The sequence below is a fragment of the Microcaecilia unicolor genome, chromosome 4, assembly GCF_901765095.1.
Source record: "Microcaecilia unicolor chromosome 4, aMicUni1.1, whole genome shotgun sequence".
NCBI classification, from domain to species: Eukaryota; Metazoa; Chordata; class Amphibia; order Gymnophiona; family Siphonopidae; genus Microcaecilia; species Microcaecilia unicolor.
The window spans coordinates 246,529,576-246,551,254 of record NC_044034.1 but is presented as its reverse complement, the minus strand read 5'-3'; the positions used below and the strand labels follow the sequence as shown (position 1 = coordinate 246,551,254).

Genomic DNA, 21,679 nt, shown 5'->3' with positions numbered 1-21,679 from the left:
GTCCATACAATTATCACATAAAGCTGAATTAGAATAGCTAATACTTAGCTTAAAGCAAGTTGTTCATTGCCATCACAGAAAAAAACCTCCAAGTTGTTCATTGCCATAACAGAAAAAGCCTCTGACATAGTACTATGTTTCACAGTAGCTGCATCAGAGAAATTAAAAAAAAATGTTTTATATTTAAAAAATGGAATAGATGGAGAATGGCGGTGTTGGCATGAGTATTTCAAAAGATGTATGTGTCCACCATCAGATGGTCCATAAAAACAGATTTTTGGGAGAACTAGATGGTTAATGATATATGCTAGAATTTTCAGCATTCAGACTTGAATGTGTAGCCTGGCTGAAAATTCACATAAAGATATTCAGACACATTATTTGCATATTTTTATGTGTTGGTTCAACCACTGATTATTTACCAAGATGACGTTTAATCAGTGCATCACTGTGCAACTCTAGGTATTCTGAAAGAGGTGGGTATAATTTGAAATTGAAACTCAATTTTGTATTAGTTTGGAATAGTGAAAAGTGCAGACATTCAAATCCATTCCAAATGCATATGCCACAGTGTTGGCCACTTTTATGCTTATAAAGAATTACACAAAGCTCTATTAAACCTTGTTTGACTGCAGGGTAGTAGTAGAAGCTATAAACAATGTATGGGCTGGCACAATTTCTCATGGCATTGCTGTACACTGCCATATAGGGAATTTGAGTTTGATTTCTAGGTTTTCAGCTGGCCTGGGCTGGAGGGTAATTGCAGAGTGGACATTCAAAAGCCTTTTTTTTTTTTTTTTGGGGGGGGGGGGGGTAGGGTTAATGAGGTGAAGTACTAGTCATCATGCAAGAATGACACATACTCACCAGATTTAGGCATGTAGCATACGTGAAGAAGCATTTTGGATATGACGTTCAAATTCAATGTTAGATGTTTTGCAAAAAACATCCAAAAATTCTGTGCCAAACATGGTCATTTTCAAACCAGAAAAACATCTATCCTTTTGGTTTGAAAATTGCCCTATTTCAGATGTTTTTGTGCTCACTTTGTCATTTTTTAGAGCCATTTTCAAACAAAGTCCAAGGGAAAAGCACTCAAAAACAAGCCATTGGGAAGTCTGGGGGCCAGCAGTCCTACTAGACTGGCCACACAAACATCCCAGCAGAGCAATGGGGCGCCCTAGGGGTCACGCGATAAATGCTAAGAACGGAAGCCCATTTTATTCCTGTGGATTTCTTAGCATTTAGCAAGTGCTAATCATTAGTGAGTGCAGAGTCTCTATTTTTCACACCTTAGTAAAAGGAGCTCTGAGTGTTCTTGGCATAGATATAGAGGAAAGTGTTAGAAACTGGCCTATAAAATATTGAATGGAATGGGAATAGGTAGACGTGAATTGCTTGTTTACTCTTTCCAAAAATACTAGGACTAGGGGGCACGTAATGAAGCTACTAAGTAGTAAATTTAAAACAAACTGGAGAAAATGTGTAATTAATCTCTGGAATTTGTTGCCAGAAAACGTGGTAAAAGCAGTTAGCTTAGCAGGGTTTAAAAAGTTTGGATAATTTCCTAAAAGAAAAGTCCATAAGCCATTATTAAGATGGACTTAGGAAAATCCATTGCTTATTTCAAGGATAAGCAGCATACTTATCTGTTTTACTGTTCTAGGATCTGGCCAGGACCTGGATTGGATTGGTCATTGTTAGAAACAGGATACTGGGCTTGATGGACCTTCGGTCTGTCTCAGTATGGCAACATTTATGTTCTTATGTTCACATAAAAGGTCCCAGGTACATTTCACGTCATAACCCCCTTATATGGTGAGCCCTCCTGGAATAGCAAAACATGTACTCTACCCAACTGTACACCACTACAATAGCCCTTTTGCATGCAGGTGCCGCCTATATGTGGGTTCAGTGCGTATTTGGTGGGTTATGGGGCACTCATTTGCACAACAAGTGTACTAATTAGAGTGAGATATGGGTGTGGGTCCCCTTCTCTACAGTTCACTGCACCAACCACTAGACTACTCCAGGGACCTGCTTGGTTCTGTAAGATGAATGGCTATTATATCTGCAGCTGTCATAGAGCCTGGTATGTACTGTCACTTTCACCTCTTAGAAGGGTGGGAGGGGTTCAGTGACCACTGGGAGATTAGGGGGGGGGGGGCTCATACCTTTATCTCTTCAGTAGTTATCTGGTCTGTTTGGACACCTTTTTGTCACTTAGTCATTATTGAAACAGGTCTAGCCAAAAAGTCCTATTTTTTGCCCTGGATGTTTTTACAATGTTCTGTTATCACAGAAAAAAAAATGTCCAGATCATAAGCCTGCCCCAGTCCCTCCCAAAACATGCTCCCTTGAGATTTAGATGAACTGCATATAAAAAAATGTATTAAAAATGAGTTTTGAAAATATCGATTTGGACATTTTTTTTAAAGGCCATATACCACTTTGTGCCATTTTTTAAATGTTTTTCTGTTTCGAAAATGTGCTCCCTAGTAACATAGTAGATGACTGCAGATAAAGACTTGCATGGTCCATCCTGTCTGCCCAGCAGGATTGTTTGCAGAGTTTTGGAAAGAGCCTATGAGGCATATTTTCAAAGCACTTAGCCTCCCAAAGTTCCATAGAAACCTATGGAACTTAGCCTCCCAAAGTGCTTTGAAAATATGCCTCTATGTGTACGACCTTTGGCCAAGGACAAGTCACTGCAGTGAATGACTAGGTAATATGGGAAAGGATAAAAATCCTCAAATACTTAGGAATGAAGGCTTGTTTCAGTGTCCAGTCCTTAGTTTTGACAGCTAGAAACATGGACTAATTTACTACTCCTTCCCCCTCCCAGTAGAAATAAGTGTATATGCTTATATTGTCATGATTTTACTACTTCCTTTAAACAATAAAAGTGACTTTTTTACTCTAGGATCTCTACTGATTCAGAACCTATTAATTCCGCAGCCCTTTTATATTTTCTATTGAGGGTTATCACTGGTTCATTTTAATCTTTTACAGGAGCCTGAAAAACAAAAGGGAAAGCAAGCTGTTCCTGAAAAACAGGATAGTGAAATATTCCAAGTAAAGCAGAAAAGTAAGAAACTTCTAAACAGCAAGAAGGACATCCTACCTGATGTAAAATCTAGGTGAGCATCTGAATGGGGCACATTTTAACTGGAATACAGGGGAAGCATACAAGAAGAATTGGATGGTATAACTAGGAGGATTTTAATGTTTTGAGGGTATATTTTTTTTTGTTTGCTTTGGTTTTTGGGGTTTTTTTTTTTTTTTTAGAACTGCTATATAACAATTTTGTGGTGTTATCTTTAAATTGTTAATGTTAACATTTTCCCCTGACTCAACCAGAGAGCTTGGTAGGCCTTTTAAAGTAATTTTAGGCCGAATGAACACAAGCACTAAAAAAAAAAAAAAAAAAAAGAATGAGAGAGAAAAGTTCAACTCTGCAGCATTATCACCTGTGCTCTAATATGTGGGTCAAGGATCAATCTTAAATCAAATCAACAGATGTGCAAATGTAATCAAAGGGAGTTACTGAAAACTCCACTGTTGTCAAAAGACTCCATAAAATATATAATGTAAATATTTAGGTATAATAGACCTTTTTTTAATATTTTGGTTTTGTATGCTACAGTAAACCAAGATTACTTATGTACTTATACATTTGGGAAGCTTGCCAGGTGCCCTTGGCCTGGATTGGCCACTGTCGTGGACAGGATGCTGGGCTCGATGGACCCTTGGTCTTTTCCCAGTATGGCATTACTTATGTACTTATTCAGTACAATGTATTGTAAACAAATACAGATAAGTCCCTGCACTGTAGATTCTATAGCCTAATGGGGAAGTTTAGCAGCTCAGAATTTCAGGTGGGTAGTTAATAAATAAATACTTTCATTGATGCAAAGTTTGTACTTTTTTGCTTACAGACTTTGTCCCAAATTCTAAATTAAAAATATTCATATGCTTTGAAAAATACTTGCACACACCTGCTAAATTGTGCTGAGTTTGTTTATTCTTAGAAGAAAATGTGCACTCTTCTGAAAATTACATAGGTGAAGCCGTTCCAACCCCATCTCACTATGGGTAAAGTTGTGTGTTTATTAACACTGTGTACGTAAATTTATCTACACAGACGGCAGGCAGTTTTCTAAAGGCCTATTTCTGTAGGTACAACCTTGTTTTACCCATGGAAATAATTTATGAAAATTACTGTCTAAATGGATTTCACATGCTCTCAGAAAAGGTGACTTGCCCAGGGTTATAGGAATTATACAGGTTTATGTATTTATTTGACGTTCTGCGTACTTGTAGCGCTAAAGAAATGCTAAATAGTAGTAGTAGATTTTAGCTCACACCTTTTTCAGTAGTACCTCAAGGAGAGTTAAAATCAGGTACACTGGGTATTTCCCTATCCCTGAAGGGCTCACAATCTAAGTTTGTACATGAAGCACTAGGGTTAAGTGACCTGCCCAAGATCACAAGGAGTAGCAGTGGGATTTGAACTGGACATCTCTGGATGTCAAGACCAGTTCTCTAACAACTAGGCCACTTCTCCACTCCCACACAAATGTCAATTCAAGAAAACTCAGACAGTGGGGAGTGTATTTAGATAAACTCGCATCCACTTTCAACCTTACTACGAATTGTTTTGAGAATCTCCCATCTTATTTGTTCTTCTCCTTCTCTAATGTATGTCTGTTGGTAACGTCCAAATAATAGATTGGCTATATTAGGAAGCTGGATTAGTCATCACAAACATTTCTGAGACAATTCTTAAATATTTAAGTATTGAGCATATAAAAAAATACATCCTCCCCCTCAGCTTTGAAATATTATTTGTACATATTTACTTTCAGTTCTTTGGAATTACCTTACACCACCCCACTGGAAAACAAACAGCGCAAAACTTTTTCTTCCAAGATATCTCTTCAGCATTCACTAACAAATGGATCAAAACCAAGAAACCTCCAGAAAACAAGAGGTATTTTCTTTTTAATGACAAATGAATGAAAAGACTGAATTTTCAATTCCTCATTGTCAAAGATGTACCTTCCATATCATCAAGCAGATCAATCCATAGACTGGTGGGTTGTGTCCATCTACCAGCAGGTGGATATAGAGAGCAATCTTTTGCCTCTCTATATGTGGTCATGTGCTACCAGGAAATCCTCAGTATTCTCTCTATCTAGCAGGTGTGTGGTCACACGCAGCAGCTCTGGCTTGGTCTCCACACCTATTTACTTAGGCTTTGTTGAGTACCTGGGGTTGAGGGCTCTTCATGAGCAAGTGCAAACCTGGTGGTGCCAGGTCCCTCCTTTTCTTCCCCCTCCCGCTGGCTCCGTTAAAAAAGAAAAACAAACATAACAATCTTGAAGCAGAAAAGATTTTACTTGCAGCTGCTCACTGGGACACAATTCGTTGCAGCTTGGAGCAAGAAGCAGGTAATTTTACCTTTTCCTAGCAGGCAAGGGGGTTCCCCGAACGTTTCCCTCGTGGATCGTGGCGTCGGATGGATCGTGGCGTCGGATGGTAAGGGCGCGAAAAAGTGCTCCCCGGACCGCGATCACAGGTCTTGGGGGACTCTGTCTCCTCTGATGTAGATGAGGGCAGCGTTTCTGAGTTCTTCCAAAGGTCCCTTGGGGATTCTTTTGAGGAGGCTGATCCTCGCCCTGATGGGGGAGATGACCCCTCTGCAGCACAGCTTTTTCACTCAGAGGAATTGCCTAACCTGTTAGTTCAGGCTACGAGCATCTTGAGTATTTCCTTTCCGGAGAAAGGCCCACCTTCATCCTCGACGGGTTCCGCTATTATGTTGGGAACCAAGCGCCCTTCCAGGACCTTCCACATCCATGAAGCCATGAAAACTCTAATTTCGGCTCAATGGGATTCTCCAGAGGCGAGCCTCAAGGTAGCCAGGGCCATGACTCGTCTGTACCCTCTGCCAGAGGGTGAACAGGAGGCCTTGCGCTAGCCGGCACTGGACTCTCTAATCACTGCTGTGACAAAAAAGACGGCTTTGCCAGTGGAAGGTGGCTTTGCCCTTAAGGATTCACAGGACAGGAAATTGGAAGCGGCCTTAAAGTTAGCCTTTGAAGCAGCCGCCTTGAGTTTGCAGGCCTCGGTTTGCGGCTCCTATGTGACCAGGGCATGTCTGACGGTGGTGCAGCGGGCTTCCCCCTCGGATCCTTCCTTGAGGGCAGATTGGCCGGTCCTGGAGTCGGGCTTGGCTTACTCGGCAGACTTGCTGTATGATGTTTTTAGAGCCTCGGCTAACTATGTCTCAGACAGTCTCTGCCCGTCGTTGGCTATGGCTTAAGCATTGGTCAGCTGACCATGCCTCCAAATCCCGCTTAGCCAAGTTGCCTTTTAAGGGCAAGCTGCTCTTCGGGGATGAGCTGGACAAGATCGTGATGGATCTCAGCAGTTCTAAAGGCAAGAGGTTGCCGGAGGTCAAGGCAAGGGCCAGCAGTGCTCGCCCCGGTTCCTCTAAGGGCCTTTTTCAAGAAGCCCGTCAGTATCGCCCAGGCAAGTTGGGCTCCTCCTCCTCCTTCAAGCAGAGGTTCTCCCCGAAGCAGCATTCCTTTCGCAGAGACCGCCGCTCAGGAGGTTCTCCCTCCGGTCCTCCCCCAGGGTCTCGTACCCAATGACGGGGCCCTGGTCCATGGCCCACAGCAGATAGGAGGAAGGCTGTCCTCTTTTCTGGGCGAGTGGACCAGGATAACTTCAGACGCTTGGGTTCTAGAAGTCATCAGAGACGGCTATTAGTTGGAGTTCTGCCGGCCCCTGAGAGACGGGTTTGTGAACTCTCCCTGCAAGTCTCCCCTCAGTGGCAGCAGTTCACCAGACTCTGGACAACTTGCTCCGCCTTGGGGCGGTGGTCCCAGTGCCTGTAGAGCAGCGTGACACAGGGCGTTACTCCATTTACTTTGTGGTGCCATAGAAAGGAGGCTCTTCGCGGCCTATTCTCGACCTCAAGGGAGTCAATCGGGCCTTGCGAATACGGCATTTCCGTATGGAGACTCTCCGCTCCGTGATTGCTGGGGTACAAGAAGGAGAATTCCTGGCATCCTTGGACATCAAGGAAGCTTATCTGCACATTCCCATCTGGCTGCCTCAGCGCTTCCAGCGCTTTGCAGTGCTGGGCCGGCACTTCCAGTTCAGAGCCCTCCCATTCGGGTTGGCTACAGCTCCGTGGACCTTCTCCAAAGTGATGGTGGTCATTGCAGCTTATCTCCGCAAGGAAGGAGTGCAAGTCCATCCCTACCTGGACGACTGGCTGATTCGAGCCCCCTGCTTTGCGGAGTATGGGAGAGCGACGGACAGGGTCATTGCTCTTCTGAGCTCCCTGGGATGGATCATCAACCGAGAGAAAAGTCAGCTGCGCCCGACTCAGTCCCTGGAGTATCTGGGTGTTCGGTTCGACACCCAAGTGGGCAGAGTGTTCCTGCCGGACAACCGGAGCCTCAAGCTTCAGGCCCAGGTGGGCCGGTTCCTAGCCTTCTCAACTCCTCGGGCTTGGGATTATGTGCAACTGTTGGGCTCCATGACGGCCACAATGGAGGTAGTGCCCTGGGCCAGGGCTCATATGAGACCACTACAGCACTCTTCTGTGGCGCTGGATTCCGGTTTCGGAGGATTACGCAGTTCGCCTTCCCCTGGACCCGGCGGTGAGAAGGGCGCTAAGTTGGTGGCTGATGTCAGACAAGTTGTCAGCCGGTATGCCTCACGTCCCCGGAGTGGATTGTCGTTACGACAGACGCCTGCGTGATGGGCTGGGGAGCCCACTGCCTGGGATGGACAGCGCAGGGGATATGGTCGCCGGCGGAGGCGAAGTGGTCCATCAACCTCTTGGAACTTCAGGCCATTCGATTGGCGCTTCAAGCGTTTCTTCAGGTACTGATACTGAGGCCAGTTTGAATCCTGTCAGACAGTGCCACGGCCGTGGCCTATGTCAATCGCCAGGGAGGTACCAGGAGCGCCCCCCTAGCCAGGGAGGCCATGAAGTTATGTCAGTGGGCAGAGGCGAATCTGGACCAGCTGTCGGCGGTTCACATTGCGGGAGTCCTGAATGTCGGGGCGGACTTTCTCAGTCGCCATACCTTGGATCCCGGAGAGTGGCAACTGTCTGCTCGGGTGTTCTTGGAGATCATGAAGCGCTGGGGCATGCCGACCTCGGATCTGATGGCGACCTCGGCCAATTGCCAAGTGCAGCGGTTCTTCAGCAGAGGACGGGACCCTCGATCTCTGGGGGTAAATGCTCTTCTCCAGCAGTGGCCGGTACAGGAGCTTCTCTACGTGTTTCTGCCTTGGCCTATGCTGGACAGAATTCTCGGCCAGGTGGCGAAACACCCAGGCCGGGTGGGTCCAGATTGGCCCAGACGTCCTTGGTATGCGGACTTGATCCGGCTTTCCTTAGACAGTCTTCTGCGTCTTCCAGCGGAGCGGGGCCTCTTACATCAGGGTCCCGTGGGGATGGAGGATCCCCCCCCCTTTGGTCTTACGGCTTGGCTCTTGAGCGGAAGTGGCTGAAGAAGAAGGGCTTCTCGTACAAGGTCATCGCCACTATGCTGAGAGCACGGAAGTGCTCTACTTCTACATACGCCAGGGTATGGCGTACCTTTGTATCATGGTGCGAGACAGGATTCCTGTCTCCCTTCACGGCGCCAATTGCTTCAGTGTTGGCGTTCCTGCAAGAAGGTCTGGAGAAAGGCCTGTCACTCAGCTCTCTTAAGGTCCAGTTAACGGCTATAGCTTGCTTCAGGAGTCGTCTGAAGGGTGCTTCCCTGGCTTCTCAGCCAGATGTGGTGCGTTTTCTCAAAGGGGTTAATCACCTACGCCCTCCTCTGCACTCGATAGTGCCTACGTGGAATCTCAATCTGGTGCTGCGGGCCTTGCAGAAGCTGCCCTTTGAGCCATTATCGTGACTGTCTCTGAAGGACCTGACGTTGAAAACGGTCTTTTTGGTGGCAATTGCTTCAGCCAGGAGGGTTTCCGAGCTCCAGGCGCTCTCGTGTAGAGAGCCGTTCCTGCGGTTCACGGAGGCAGGAGTGTCTATTCGCCCAGTGCCTTCCTTCCTGCCCAAGATTGTTTCTTGCTTCTATGTGAATCAGCAGCTTTGTCTACCCTCCTTCCGTAGGGAGGATTATCCAGAGCAGTATCGTGCTCTCAGATGCCTGGATGTTAGACGAGTTATCATCAGATACTTGGAAGTGACCAACAATTTCCGAAAGTCGGATCACCTGTTCATACTGTTCGCGGGCCCCCGTAGGGGTCTGCAGGCATCTAAACCTACCCTGGCACGTTGGGTCAAGGAAACGATTGCGGCGGCTTATGTGGCCGCAGGGAAGGTGCCGCCTATCCAGCTGAAGGCTCATTCTACTAGAGCACAGGCGGCTTCGATGGCAGGTCCAGGTCTGTTTCCTTGGAGGAGATTTGCAGCTCGGCGACTTGGGCGTCGGCTCATACCTTCTCACGGCATTATCGCTTGGACGTGGCAGCACGGGCCGAGGCCCACAGTATTGCGTCTGGGATTTCCATGTCCCGCCCTGGGTGAGTACTGCTTGGGTACGTCCCACCAGTCTATGGATTGATCTGCTTGATGATATGGAAGGTAAAATTATGTATCATATCTGATAATTTTCTTTCCATTAATCATATCAGATCAATCCATAGTCCCTCCCCACATATCTGTACATATCAGGAGGACTTCGAGTTCAAGTTCTTCCACTTGGATTTTCCTGCAGTTGGGACGACTTTGTGTTACAGTGAGCTGCTGCTTCTTTCCCCCCGTTTCGACGGTGGTTGGATTCATAACTAAATTATGCCAGTGCTCCCTCCCGCTTCATGCGGCAGTAGGGTAGCTTTGTTTCCCTCTCGCTTTGGCGGTGATGGGTTAAGCCAGCTCCTCCCGCGGTTGCGGTAGCAGGATATGCCAGTTCCCCCCGCCTCGGTGGGTGTGGGTGCCCCCCCCCCCCCCCCGCTTCGGCGTGGTTGGGTGGCGGAGTGTCCCTTTGTGGGTGTGATTCCTGCGGATGGAGCTTTGATTTCGACTATACTGAGGATTTCCTGGTAGCACATGACCACATATAGAGAGGCAAAAGATTGCTCTCTATCTCCACCTGCTGGTAGATGGACACAACCCACCAGTCTATGGATTGATCTGCTATGATTAATGGAAAGAAAATTATCAGGTATGTTACATAATTTTACCTTTTCTGCATCGGTAGAAACAGCTTTTTCAAAAACTTGGTATGTTTGTGTTTTGTACAGGTCTGAACAACAAGTTAGTGGATAGCAGGCCATCAACATTGGTAAAATTTCTTCCCAGTAGTTCTGGTCAAGAACTAGGCAACACCAGCAGTTCAGAAGGAGAAAAGGATTCTCCCCTGCCAGAGTGGGACTCTGTTCCAATTCATAAAACAGCAAACTGTAAGTACAGATAATTACTGTACAGATCATGCTGTAGTCTGCTACCAGTGGTAAATTTTCATTAAGGGAAAATGTTTGCTGAGTTTCTGCTCTATTTCTCCTTATGTCTTCTGGTTAGAGATGTAAATTTTACAGAAATTTTGAACTGGGAAAGGGTAACTAGAAAAAATTGTGGAATTATTGTTATACTTAAGTAGCAATAGTATACTCACATTTACCATGTTAGGAAAGCTTTTTTGTTGTAGCAGTATAGAAACTCTTTACAGCATGAGTGATGTCACTGATGGAGCCTGTGTGGGAACTTCTCTGGCTATCTAAGAACTTGGATGAGACAAAAGAGTTTTCTGCACAGTTATTGTTAGGATGAAGTTAAATCTTTTCAAGAGGTGTCTGCAACCATAACTTTTTTATTAGTTAAATTTTTAACTTTTACATTCTCAAAAGAACATAGAGTAAAAGAAAATTGCAAGGAAATAGATGAAAATAAATTTATCATCCTTACCAGCTAGCCCACATTTAGAGGAAAGAGTCCCCTTTAAAACAAAAGTAATAACAATAGAAAATCTGGTTGGAACAATTCTAGCATATTATCAGCGCATATCACTATATTAATGTACTGCATTTAACCCACAGATAAATTTTCATGACTTTTAAGAAATTGTTCTAATTGCAGGGAATCCAAAAATATATATTCAGTACCTTTGAAGTTAAGCAAACATTTACAGGGAAATTTCAAGAAAAGAGAAGCGCCTATTGCCAACACTCTAGATTTAAGAGCCAGAAAGGCCTTTCTTCCAAGTTGAGTGGCTCTAGATACATCTAGAAATATATTAATCTTGGCACCACAAAAAGCAATATCTTTTCTTTAAAAAAAAAAAAAAAGTTTTCTGAACCAAGGTTTTATCTTTTTCTTGACCAAAGGTCACCAACAGGGTAGATCTAGACTCTATTATGTCTTGAGAATCTGAGATCTTCTAGTCAAGCTATAAGATCTACTTCTTTGTGACAATTTGGTCAACTCCTTGTTGAATATCAGAAATCTTTTTTCTATCAGGTAGATAATAAGAATTGACTATCTGAATAGTATCTACCTCAGATAAACTGAGAATCTCTTTAAGGTATTTCCTCAAGAGAATCTCAGTTGACAATAGATAAATACAAGGAAAATTCAGAAAGCGGAGATTTCTACTCCTATTGACATTCTCCATCATTTCTAATTTTAAATGCAAATTTAAAAAATCTTTAACTGCAGATAATGAAATAGCCAGTAGGGAAACTGCTTGAATTTCTACTTTAGTACAACACTTGTCCAAGGTTTGAATATTTGAATCCACATTTGTTAATTTTTCTACAACCTCTTGTGAAAAGAAAACACTCTGAGTCATTACCATTGTGGATAAACCCTCCATCTGACCATTAAGGTCCCATAAATCCTTTAAAGAAATATCCCTTTTGTCTCCTAATTGTTGCAAAGTCTGCCCTACTTCAGTCATCTGTAAAAGAGTAGGTAATTTCTCATATGAAAGTAAGACTTTATCAGCCAAAACAGATTCCACTGGAGCGGAGGCAACTGCTTGAGGTGCCCCTCCCAAAAGGGATACAGGTGGAGGAGGAGGAGGAGAAAGTTCATGAGAGTTCAAAGAAGCTCAAAGTGAAGATAGCATTTGTAACAGTACCTGTTCTGACAGTGTTCTGGATACTACATGCTTGTCAGTTTGACAGCCAATTATGGTGTACAGATCTTTTGTTTAGTCTTGCGTCTTTCCATTGAAATCCACAAATCTCTTATAAAATCTACTCCTGCTCCTCTGTGCTACTAAGGGTCGCGCCCCTTTGGTCATGCCTTGTGGCCATGTGCTACAAGCAGCGTTGTCTCTTAAGGAAAAGTTCAGGATCCCTGATTGCATCAACAGGTGGCCTTCTGGTGCCTGGTAGAATTGACTGAATTGCTCCCTCACGGGAGTCTCCCCTCTCCCGCTACATGAAAACATGGGAGGAATGAATCACTCACACTGTGTTCCTCTGAGGCAACTCTCTCCCGAAAACCGCCTTGTGGCCGTGTGCTACAAGCAGCGCTGTCTTTTAAGGAAAACTTCAGGACTCATGGCAACATCAACAGGTGGATTCCTGGTGCCTGGTGGAATCGGCTCAATCGCTCCTCCAAGGGAGTCTCCTCTCTCCCACCAGATGAAAATGTGGGAGGAATGAATCACTCACACCATTCACCTCTGAGGTAACTCTCTCCTCTCTGCAACAATAATTAAAGAGAAATTGATACGCCATAGTTAAACTAAACTAAATTTATAACAGGAGGTTAAATTTGAGACTCTTGAATATTCCTAAGGCTCTGGGGATTTCTCCTGTTGATGTTTTATAGAAAATATTTAATTAAAGCTGACATTTTCTCCAGGAAATATTCCTTCTTGTAATAAATTATACTATATTCCTTCAACAAAAACTAGTGGCCTTGTTGAGACTTTAGTTCAGAGGAGAAATTGAAAGATTTGAATGTATCTGCTATACGCGAGTCATCGTTGAGTGAGGATTCAGAAAGAGCAACTTTGATCGTGTTTTTGAACAAGATCTTAATGCGGTTTTGACGTTGTACTTTCGATTTTCTCAGACTTTGTTTATGGAAAGAAAGTTTGGATATATCTTGATGGGACTAAGCAGACAAGATCACAGGAAGGCCTTTCTCTGTGGACAAGCAGACACAATGTATTCTCATGTGTGAGTGACATCATCCGACAAAGCCCAGTGCTGAAGCTGCCTAGAGTGCATAGCTTTAAGAAAGCTCTGGCAGTGTCTCACTACACACTCACAGGTGCCTTCCTACGTGAGTGCAGGTACCTCAGTCTCCTTTTCTGTAGAGCTGGGAGGCCGTGTTTTTGGAGTCTCCCTTAATGCATAGCTCTTTCAACTTTTGAGTGCCTCCCCGTGTGGGTTTAGCAGTTATTTTGAGTTGTTTTCCTCCGTATGTCCTTTTTATCTCAATTATTTTATTAGAGGTTTTTTTTTTTCGGCCCTTCTCTTTGTTTTCGCAGCTTGTTAGGCCTGCTTATGCCTGAGCACTGGCCTCAATTTTGGTCTCGTGTCCTTTTTTTTTTTTCTGACTTTTAAAATTGAGTAATTTAATTTGGCTGCTATTCTTTTCTTGACTGGTAACAAAATTCCTCAGGTTCTATACACAGCCTGCATAGTCTTAGAAACTGGCATAGTGGAAAGTTAGTTTTTAATTGTTATGATAACTTGAAAACTGTAAATATTGATTTCTGTCAGTTGCCTTCTTATATATGGTTGTCTTAAGTCCATATTGGTCTTTCTTGATAAGAATATCCAAAAAGGCTGTTTCCTGGCGATCGTATTGCATTTTGAATTTTAGATTAGGATTCAAATTGTTGAGCCAATCATAAAACATATTTAGGGAAAGAGAATGAGACGATATGCCATCTTTTTGTGTTTTTTGCAGCTACATTCAGAGCGGTTTACATAGTATATACAGATACTTATTTGTACCTTGGACAATGGAGAGTTAAGTGACTTGCCCAGTTACAAGGAGCTGAAGATCAAAGTCCGCTGCACTTAACCACAAGGCTACTCCTCCATTCAACAGCAACAAGTTTCTCTGGCCAATGCCTAATCAGTGCTGCATACATTTTTGAAAATTTCACTTAAGATCCCTTCATTTGACTCGTCCAAAGACTTCAAATGAGTGAGTGTGCTGGATACGTGTCTGGATCTTAAAAAGAAAGGTATTTGACCTTGAAAACATGCTCTTTACACTTAAACTGAAGTCATCAGAGTAACAGTTTCTGAGATCTTGAACAAAATTGCAGGAATGTAAATTAATTTTTGGTGCTAATAGCAATCAACCAGGGAAAGGGAAATGGAACTTGATATACCGCCTTTCTATGGTTTTTACAACTATATTCAAAGCAGTTTACATAGTATATAAGAGGTGGAAAAATGTGGGATACAAATGCAATAAATAAATATACAGGTACTTATTTGTACTTGGGGCAATGGAGAGTTAAGTGACTTGCCCAGAGTCACAAGGAGCAACAGTGGGAATTGAACCCAGTTCCCCAGGATCAAAGTCCGCTGCACTAACCACTAGGCTACTCCTCCACTCTGTGTTGCTAGTCTTTCAGTGTCGCCTTTCCACAAAATAATATCATCGATGTATCTTTTAAATAATCTAATATTGTTTTTGAAGGGATGTTTTGTAAGGTATGTTTTCTCAAACTTTGTGACATATAGGTTCATTATGTTATGGGCCATGGAGGTCCCCATTGTAGTTTCGTTTGATTTGTTGATTAAAAATAGCCATTGAAATAGAAGAAATTTTTAGTCAGGGCAATTGTGGCTAGTGCTAAAATGAGCCTGTTAGGAATCCGCTTAAAAGTATGTCTGTTTTGAAGAGTTTCTTCGATAACAATGAGTGCTTCAAGCTGAGGTATATTGGTATACTGTGATCAGTGTCTTATGTGACTAACAGATCTGTAAGCTCTCCATCATATTTGTCTAAAATTGAAATATGTGATGTATTATGTATATAAGTATTAATGGAACATAAGGTCTTAAAAAGAAATCTGTAAAATTTGATAGATGTTCTAAGACAGATCAGTTTCCTGACATGATTGGTCATCCTGGTGGATTGGTAGTGGATTTATGTATTTTGGGCAGCATATATATATATATATATAGTGGGTATTGTAGTGTGTTCTACTAACAAATAACTCCTTTCTTTATTGGTTAGAAAACCCATCTTGCTGGCATAATCAATGACTTCTGCAATTTCAGACTTGAGATGTTCTGTAGGATCATCATGGAGCGGGATATAAAAATTTTAGTCTTCAACTTGTCTGTTGACTTCTTTAACGTATGATGTCCTGTCAAGAATAATAATTCGACCTCCCTTATTGGCAGGTTTAATTACAGTATCAGTATTAGATGCCAAATTTCGTAATGCCAGATATTCTTTATTCAGATTATGAAACAAACGTTTATTGTTGAGGTTTTCTAATTTTCTTAATGTCTTTCAAAACAACCTCTTTGAAGGCCACTATTAAAAGATCAGGTGGACCAGGAGACATCCACTTAGAAGGATTTTTAACCACAGACATATCATTTGGAATAAAATCTGACATAGACAAAAAATATTTAATGTGAAGCTTGAGTTAAAATTTGAACAAATCAATTCTAGTCTGGAGAGGATCATATCGAGTGGTGGGGACAAAAGATAGGCCCTTTTGTATGCTTTCTTCAATAGAAGACAGTTTCTTGTGAGATAAATTAAAAATAGGTGTTTCTCCTAGCATGGCTGGTAACTTCTGCCTCGGCCCCTGATCCTGCCTCTTCCTCTGAAATAATGTTGATGAATGTGTTCTGATGTGGTTGGTCTCCGAACCCGTACTAACGGACCACATGTCCAGAGTTGGTCTAAAAAAGCCTTAAATGTTCCCAATGCCTCACAGGGACTAGTCGGTGGAGAGGCAAAATTGTCGTCATCTGATATACTCCTAATTCGTTTGACTCCTTTCACTGTCAGTTCTTGCTCTAGGGGTATGTTGTTTCTACTCTGTGTAATATAGGTACGTTATTACTATCTTCGTAATTTCTGTCTTTTGATTTATCTTTAGTTTTAGAAATTCTACGTTGTTTACACTTTGAGGCTGAAGAAATCTTTTTGGACAATATGTAGTCCTAGAAGTAACCCAGGGGTGCACTTTGGCCCTCTTCTATTGTCATCTATGTTGCATTTGTTTCTCCATTTTTCCTTAATTTCCTATCTAAAGTCTTTACATTTGTCAACGTCCTGTATTACCATGTCAAGGTTAATTATCAATTTGTAATTTAACTCAATTTTTAATTGTATTTTTTAAAAAGGTAAAGTGCATGCCAGAAGCGTAGCACTGAGATACATATTGACTGATTTACCTCTTCAGGTACCTTCTCCACCATCATGGCCAGCTAATTTTTCTAACGACCACTCTGCCATCTCATCCTTCTGTTGGCTGCTGCATCCTTAACTGCCAGTGATGTTTGGGAACACCACTAGCACACTGGCTTTTCCCATGCCTCTGCTTCCTTTTCTGCTGTACACATTGGAGTGTGCGTGAATGCTGGGAGAGGAAGGAATAGTAGATGGCATGGATGGGCAGACTGGATAGGCCATATGGTCTTTATCTGCCTTCATTTCTCTATTTGTGTGGGTGCATATACACACATGTCTCCAGTGTGTAAGTATATATAAGCACACACCCTTTCCTTTTGGTAAGAAAGCAGTCAAAGGTGTTGGAAAACCGCAGCTGCTACTGCAGAGTGTGGTGACTGAATTCACCCTGAAACATGCCAGCAAAACTCAAAGTTACACCTTGGTCCCCTGGGACAGGATTCTCAGGTTCTGGATTTTTTTGAGAAGCATAATCACCAGGGATGTCCATTCAGTGCCAAGTTCAGTCACTTGACTCGCTTCTGTGAATAAACTGATTTTTTCAGAAAATAACAGTTTCAATAGGTGATTTTTTTTGTTTGTTACATTTGTACCCCGCACTTCCCCACTCATGGCAGGCTCAATGCGGCTTACATATACAGGTACTTATTTTGCTTTGTTTATAATTAGGATTCATTTACAATTAAATACACACATTCTCTCACTTCTTGTGTCCTTGCAAAACTCACAGATTCAAGCAGATATGATACGAGCTTCAATGTGAACCCTTCTGCTATAGCCCCAGAACTGCATTGAGCAATTTTAAAGTTTTAGCACATATGCACTGCCACACTGGGAAAAGACCAAAGGTCCATCAAGCCCAGCACTCTGTCTGTGACAGCAGCCAATCCAGGCCCCAAGAACCTGGCAAAAAACTCAAAATTTAATAACGATCAATGGACTTTTCCTTCAGAAATCTGTCCAGACCCCCTTTAAACTCAGCAAGGCCAGCTGCCGTCACTACCTTCTCCGGCAATGAGTTCCAGAGTCTAACTACATGCTGAGTAAAGAAAAACTTTTTCCGATTTGTTTTAAACCTACCACATTCTAATTTCATCTTGTGTCCCCTGGTTCTATTATTGTTAGAAAGCATAAACAAACGCGTCACATCTGTCCGCTCTATCCCACTCATTATTTTGTAAACCTCTATCATATCACCTCTCAGCCGCCTTCTCTCCAGGCTAAAGAGTCCTAGCCGTCTTAACCACTCCTCATAGGGTAGTCGTCCCATGCCCTTCTCTGCACCTTCTCCAATTCCTTTATATCTTTTTTGAGATGAGGCGACCAGAACTGAACACAATACTCCAGGTGCGGTCGCACCATGGAGCAATATAACGACATTATAACATCCTCATGCATGTTTTCCATCCCTTTTCTAATAATACTCGACATTCTGTTTGCCTTCTTAGCCGCTGCAGCACATTGAGCTGAAGATTTCACTTTTTATTACTACCTTTGATGGGCTAGTGGGACATTGAGCCTTTGGTGGGTCACCAGGCACTCAATCTACAATTTTGTATTTCTTTGTCTAGAAGTGAATGTGGCCTCCCTTTTTTGTCAGTGGAGTTCCTTTCCTATTTTAATTTGGCTATATACACCACTGTGATCTGTTTGACAGTCCAGGTGGTATACAGACCTCACGAACCACATAAACTACAGGCTTCAAAATGGGCTCTTTCTCACGGATAAAGGAAACATCCTACTTACACGCTGCCAAAAGATCCCAAGAAAAGCACATTGGACCTAACCAATTATCGCCCAGTAGCATCCATTCCGCTCATAACCAAACTCATGGAAGGCGTAGTGACGAAACAACTTACCAAATACCTAAACAAGTACTCAATTCTGCATGATTCTCAATCAGGATTTCGGTCAAATCACAGTACTGAAACCGTTCTAGTGTCCGCAATGAACTCATTCAGACAAGCAATTGCAACAGGTGACAACATACTCCTCCTACAGTTCGACATTTCCAGTGCCTTTGACATGGTGAATCATAGAATACTATTACATATACTAGAATACTTCAGAGTAGGAGGAACAGTTCTCAAATGGTTCAAAGGATTCCTGACCACAAGATCATACCAAGGAACAACGCACGCAGACAGATCACCCTCATGGACACCCGAATGTGCAGTACCCCAAGGATCCCCCCCTCTCACCAACCTTATTCAACCTAATGATGATACCGTTAGCCAAACTTCTAGCCAATCAAAACCTCAATCCTTACATATATGCAGACGATGTCACAATCTACATCCCGTTCAAACATGATCTAAATGAAATCACCAACGAAATCAACCAAAGCCTCCAAATCATGCACACCTGGGCGGATGCATTCCAACTAAAACTTAATGCAGAAAAAACACAATGTCTTGTACTCACCTCCCAACATAACACAAAAAACTTCTCTACCATAATCACACCATACTGTTCTCTTCCTATCTCACAAAACCTGAAAATTCTCGGAGTTACTATTGATCAAAACCTCACTCTCAACGCGCACTATATGCGGGCTGCAAAGAACAGACTATCAAAAAACTCCAAACAGCCCAGAATACTGCCGCCAGACTCATATTTGGAAAAACTAAATATGAAAGTGCAAAACCCCTAAGAGAGAAACTGCACTGGCTCCCACTTAAGGAACGCATTGCGTTCAAGATATGTACAATTGTACACAAAATCATTCACGCAGACGCCCCTATCTACATGCTGAACCTAGTGGACCTACCTCCCAGAAACGCCACAAGAACATCCCGCAAATTTCTTAATTTGCACTTCCCCAGCTGTAAAGGACTAAAATACAAACTGATGCATGCCACCACCTTCTCTTACACGAGCACGCAGATATGGAATGCTCTACCCACAGACCTGAAATCAATTGTCGAAACAAATAACTTTTACAAATCTCTGAAGACACATTTCTTCAACAAGGCCTACAACGAGAACCAACAGCTTCGCTGATCCACTTCACCAACCCAACCAGTTATGAAAGTCCACTTCTACAATTACCCGCCTAATCACTTCCTCTTTTTTCCCTTACTTAATCTCTGCACACTACTAACTGTATTGTATTCCGGAATGACAATGTCATAACAAAACTATGTAAGCCACATTGAGCCTGCAAATAGGTGGGATAATGTGGGATACAAATGCAATAAATAAATATCAAGGTTTTAAATAAGCATAAGGTTTATTTTTAACCCTTATTTTTATAGAATTTCAGTTATAACATATGAGTATAATGATTGAAATCATAAAGGGGGCATACAGAGGAAAAATAATTATCTGCCCTACATTAAAGTCCACATTATAAGAGAGGCGGAAATGTATATAGGCATACTGGGTTAGTCTAGTGGTCCATCTAGCTTAGTATCCTGCTTCCAATAGTTTCCAGTAGAGGTCATAAGAACCTGGCAGAAACCCAATTAGTAGCAGCATTCCATGCTAGGAATTCTGGGGAAAGCAGTGATTTCTCCCTTGTCTATCTCAATAACAGACTATAGACTTTTCCTCCAGGAACTTGTCCAGACCTTTTTTAAACCCAGAAAACAGCTCTTACCACAGACGAGATGAAGAAATTAAATAATAAATGAAAAACCAAATGCTTGTGGTCATGCTGGACACGAGCTCAACAAATGCAGACATCAGATCGGTCTGGATGGAATTTCCGGAGGACCATCATCAGAACAAACTGCAGAACTTTACCACTCTATAACAAAGTCAGTTGTGATGGATCAAAAAATGTACTACTTATTCTTATGCCAAAAAGTACACTGATAGGGTAACTTTAAAAGAATGCGAACCTCAATTTGCTGGACCCTTGGTCTTAGAAGTAAAAAATGTTTTCAAGTAACCCTGGCCATGTCTGGAAGCATCCAAACCTGAATATTAAATGAGAACATATTAAATGAGCAAACAGTTATGGAACGCATTGCCGCGCAACTTAAAAACGATCCATGAACTGACAAGCTTCCGCAAACTACTGAAGACCCATCTCTTTAACAAGGCATACCACAAAGATCAACCAATGTGAATACACACAACTCCTCCACATATATTCAGGACTTCTTACAATATCTGCTTGTAACATTACTATCATGTTTTATCATTATCATTCTGTAACACTAAATGTTTATTTTCTAATATATTTCCACTATTCATGTATTGTAAGCCACATTGAGCCTGCAAAGAGGTGGGAAAATGTGGGATACAAATGCAATAAATAATAATAATAATATTAGTATTTAAGAGAGGACACCTTTATAAATTCCCTACTGATGTGTGCAATTGTAATCAAGTTTACTTTATCCACTTTTCTACTGCACTTGGTCTTTTCAAATCTGCAAAATATGAAAGCTTTAATACTAAATAGAAAGTTGTGGCAAATGTTAGCTCTGTTTTTGATCCTTAGTAACTGAACTTCAAATCTTTTTAAATGTCTGGCAATACTATATACATTATGAACGGGTTGCACGGTTTTCCTATAAATATCATTGTGACCGAAAATATATGTTGATGTGTGTGAGATTGTGTGAAGAATAGGAAACGTTTTGTGCCTTGCAGGGAATGCTGGCAAATATATGAAGTGTAAGGTAGAAAGTAATATGTTTGCTATTTTTCTTTCTTTTTCAGCTGTAGATAGTCTGTATAAGTTATCTATGCAAACACTCAATGCAGATGATTTCTTGAAAAAGCGACACACCTCACCAACTCCTGCCTGTCCTTCACCACCACCTATGTCTTTTGCCTTTGTTCCACGTGGCACTTATAGTAGTATTGTGAATATCAGGTAAGCTCAGCATGGAATATAGACAAATCTGTTTAAAGCAAAGGTTTGCACTTCATCTTCTTATGTCACGTCTGTGGTCATGACCCCTCTCAGGCTTACCTTATTTCTGGCGGTCAGCTTCTAAGCTGGCTTCTGTCTGTTCTTTCTAAGTTTGCTCTGTCTCTGTGTGCTGGCTGCTTCCAGCATGGCTCTGATTGCTCCTTTGTGCTGCACCTATGTTGAGCCTCTATGCTTCAGTATGCTTTCTGCCTGCTTCTTGGTTTGTGCTCCTCTCGCCCTCTGGTGGCCAGAACCGGTGGCTGCCATGGACTGTCTTGCTGTCCCTACCCGTTCCAAACCGTTCTGGTCCGGATCTTCCAGGCTGCCAGACTTGTCTGTCTTGTTTGTGCCTGAACAGCACCCATAGCTGCCTTGTGATTGCTGCAGTGAGCCTCAGCTGCAGATGGGCTTTA

The 21,679-nt window shown here is 42.4% G+C and overlaps 1 protein-coding gene across 1 annotated transcript in view; it reads left to right on the top strand.

Moving 5' to 3' along the window:
* Positions 1–21,679, top strand: part of TMEM131 (transmembrane protein 131) — a 489,982-nt gene that overhangs the window by 447,172 nt on the left and 21,131 nt on the right. Inside the window, exons 33-36 of the mRNA XM_030201383.1 lie at positions 3,013–3,140; positions 4,869–4,993; positions 10,282–10,440; positions 21,071–21,227. Of these exons, the coding sequence (XP_030057243.1) occupies positions 3,013–3,140; positions 4,869–4,993; positions 10,282–10,440; positions 21,071–21,227 (569 nt within the window). The remainder of the gene's footprint in view (positions 1–3,012; positions 3,141–4,868; positions 4,994–10,281; positions 10,441–21,070; positions 21,228–21,679) is intronic.